This window comes from Phalaenopsis equestris, unplaced genomic scaffold (assembly GCF_001263595.1).
Source record: "Phalaenopsis equestris unplaced genomic scaffold, ASM126359v1 Scaffold206200, whole genome shotgun sequence".
Classification (NCBI taxonomy): Eukaryota; Viridiplantae; Streptophyta; class Magnoliopsida; order Asparagales; family Orchidaceae; genus Phalaenopsis; species Phalaenopsis equestris.
The window spans coordinates 454,396-457,747 of NW_018225623.1; the positions used below are offsets into that span (position 1 = coordinate 454,396).

The 3,352-nt window shown below is 37.9% G+C and overlaps 1 protein-coding gene across 1 annotated transcript; it reads left to right on the top strand.

The window, feature by feature from the left end:
• Positions 1–1,934: 1,934 nt before the first annotated feature.
• Positions 1,935–3,114, top strand: LOC110036416 (bZIP transcription factor 53-like). The gene has a single exon (XM_020740853.1). It carries the CDS (start codon positions 2,399–2,401, stop codon positions 2,795–2,797), a length of 399 nt encoding a protein of 132 aa, XP_020596512.1. The 5' UTR covers positions 1,935–2,398; the 3' UTR covers positions 2,798–3,114.
• Positions 3,115–3,352: the final 238 nt, after the last annotated feature.

The window sequence follows — 3,352 nt, forward strand, 5'->3', positions numbered from 1 at the left end:
GACTTAGACTCGATCTCAATTGGATCGGGTCCAACTGTGGGTTCACTTAGGTCTCGATTGAATCAAAGCCAACCCAAGTTCATATCCATTTCCTGAACAAGTGCAGATCATGGTCGCACAATAGTTCTCCACAACTATATTCTGCACATCCTTCGTGCAATGACATTGACTTCAATAGAGCTGATGAAGATCATTTACATGTCCCCATTGAAGCATATGAATATCACTTGGGACAATCTTTATCACAGACTGAAAGTGATTTTCTCGAGAGTTGTACCTAGGATGGGGAAGGTGTATATGAGATGATAGAGTTAAAAGAGTTAATTATATGTCATATTTAGAGGGTGAATGGAGGGATTGACTGTTTTTTTGTTGCTACTTTATTTGCAATTTGTTGTGAAAATATTTATGATTTTTCATATCGATGTTTTTATGCAAAAGGTGTATATTTTGAATCTCAAATTTATTTATAGTTTTTATGCGTGTATTCTTTCCCACTTGGATGGTCGATGAGACAATCGTGGATATAATATGTAATCTAACTATTGGATGTTTTATTTTTTGGTTTTGAATGTTTATTATGAGATATTCGACATTAAGGGGTTTTTTTTTATTGTCTATATGTTGTTATTACTTTTTGAAACATGTGAAATCTTAATAAAGACAACCGAGTTCCTCTCATTTTTCAGTCCTATGGCTTTTGAGGTTCTTCTGGATGATTTTTTTTTTTTGTGATATGCATATATGACACATACGAGCTTGGTATTATGTGGTTTCAAGGCAACCAAAAACTCTTTTTTTATAAGGTCCGGTGTCTTCTTGTAGTGACAGATTTGCTGGTTCAAACTATGTTCTCCGAGACCTCACAATTTCTTACAACTTGAATTGATTACTCTATTTCATTTTCACTAATGTTGCATATAAGATTTTGTGTTGTGTTATTTTAAACCTTCAGAAAAGATGAGCTCGAGGACTTCCAGTACCTCTAGAGCATTGTACTGTTGCTATGGACTACAATATTCTCTGCTTACTTCATGACAACCATATAGCTACGGGAGATAGTTTTTTAGGTGTTCAAGGAGAAGAACAAAAAGTTGCGACTTCTTTAGGTTGGCCGATGGGTTGGAGGAATCCATCACCGATAGTGATAAGACGCGACGAGTTTCCTTAGAGACCGACTTATCTCATGACATAAACCAATTGCATTTTAGAAATAATATTATAATATTATTAATTATTATTTTAATAATCTTTCTTAATTGTTATTGCTCTTCTACTTACAGTTTTGTGAGGTGTATGTTTTTTTTGTAATATTCAAACTAGATATTTGTTTTCAAGTATGAAATGTGATAACATGATTAGAGCTATTAAAATCAATACTATAATACATATGCATATATGTCATTTGTTCAGAAAAAGCTACAACACCGTTGTTCCAAAACTACAAAAAAACAAACAGAAAATTAACTTCTCTGCATTAGTTTTTATACAATAGACTCTTACCACAACTGCTTCACAATAGTTGTTTAATAAGCAGCAGCTGCACAGTAGCTGTCGCAAGTAGACCCTGAAACATACATCACATATATATTTATATCCATCCTCAAATTTAAGGCCTCCCTTCCTCTAACTTCAGATATTATTATGGTCAAGTAAAATCGTGCATTCATTAAATAAAAATACATGTGAAGCTGCCTAAACATATCACAATCGTGAAATTTATTTAAATGTCCTAAAATTCGATAATCAAAAATATAAAATATATTTTATTTTTTATTGAAAAAAAAAGGGATCAAGTTGTCACTAAAATAAAAACATCAGAAAATACTCACCAACAATTCAAGGACGCGTGGCAAAAAATTTGACATGTGGCTCCAACCGCCGCCGGTCTATTGCGCGGAACACTTTAGAATCCCGGAGCCGTCCGCTACCAGCTCATCCCACCGCTCTCGTCTCCGCTGGCGATTCATCTCCATTCCCCAATAGCCCTCTCCACTTTTTGTCGCCTTCTTCCTCTCTTCTTCCATCCTCTTTAAGCTCTCCATGGCCTCCCGCCTTCCATAAATACACCTCCTCTCCCCTCTTTCCAACTCCCCCACTATTGCTTTCCCACTCCCTCACCGTCTCCTCTGCCATTTCGTTGATTGGTTCTTGGATCGAATTTGTTTGCGTTTTCCAATACGAGGAAAATCCTGTTGTTCCAAGACCCCTTCTTCGGCAATCTCTTCGATTTCTTGATAGTTCCAATAACAACCCATCTCCGGCATTCATGAACTCTAACTCTTTCTTCCGCAGAATCCACCTTCTTCAATCCTTCTCCGTTGTATTCCTGTACTTCTTCTATGTGATCTGCTGACCTAACCCTAGTCATATACACGATCGTTTCGCAAACTTTTAGATGTCGACGGAGGAAGAAAGGCGGCTCGATTTTGATGAGAAGAAGCGGAAACGGATGCTCTCAAACCGTGAATCAGCGAGGAGGTCTCGGATTAGAAAGCAGAACCATTTGAATGATCTCGTGAGTCAGGTGGGTAACCTACGGGAGGAGAATAGCCAGATCTTGGCGCAGGTGAAGTTGAGGAGCGAGTGGTCCGCTAGGGTTGAGGCCGAGAACAGTGTTATGAGGGCCCAAGTGATGGAGCTTACGGAGAGGCTTCGGTCCATGAACTCGCTGCTTGGGTTTCTAGAGGCTTCGAGCAGCATGGTAATGGAGATCCCTGATCCGCTCCTCAAGCCATGGCAGCTCCCTTGCCCGGCGCAGTCAATTATGGCATCGACCACTGTTTTCCGACGTTGAATCGGTTTGTTGGCTTATGTCTGTTTCTGTTCAATTTTGTAAGTTTTAAAGTGTTCAGAAAGCCCTTTGAATCTTTTTTTGATTTCAAACTTAGTCGTTAAATGTTGCCCCTTTGGTATTTTAATAGTTTAATGAATGTATTCTTCTGGTTTAATTAGGCTGTAATCCTTAATTCGGTCAGATGCTGGTTTTAGCTTCTCAGATGCTTCTGTATGCTGATTTGTACTCTATTAGGAGTGGGTTCTGTTATTTGTCTCAAAACTAAGATCAATCTGTAATTGTACTGGTGATCTATGATTCAGCAAGGGAAGGAGATGACTGCTCAATTGATTATGTTTACAATTGCAAAAGGATTTTCTTTCCCGATGTAATAAAAGAAGTTCTGAAAAGCATAAATTGGGAAAGGAGATGTGTTAACCTTGTTAAGAGGCAACATCTGGAATTGCCCGTAGCTTGTGCGGCATTAAATGTTTCCCTTGAGATAACATTTAATGTCACCCATGACATATAAATGCTAATCAACTTGAAACTGATTAAGCATTCTTGAATTTATAA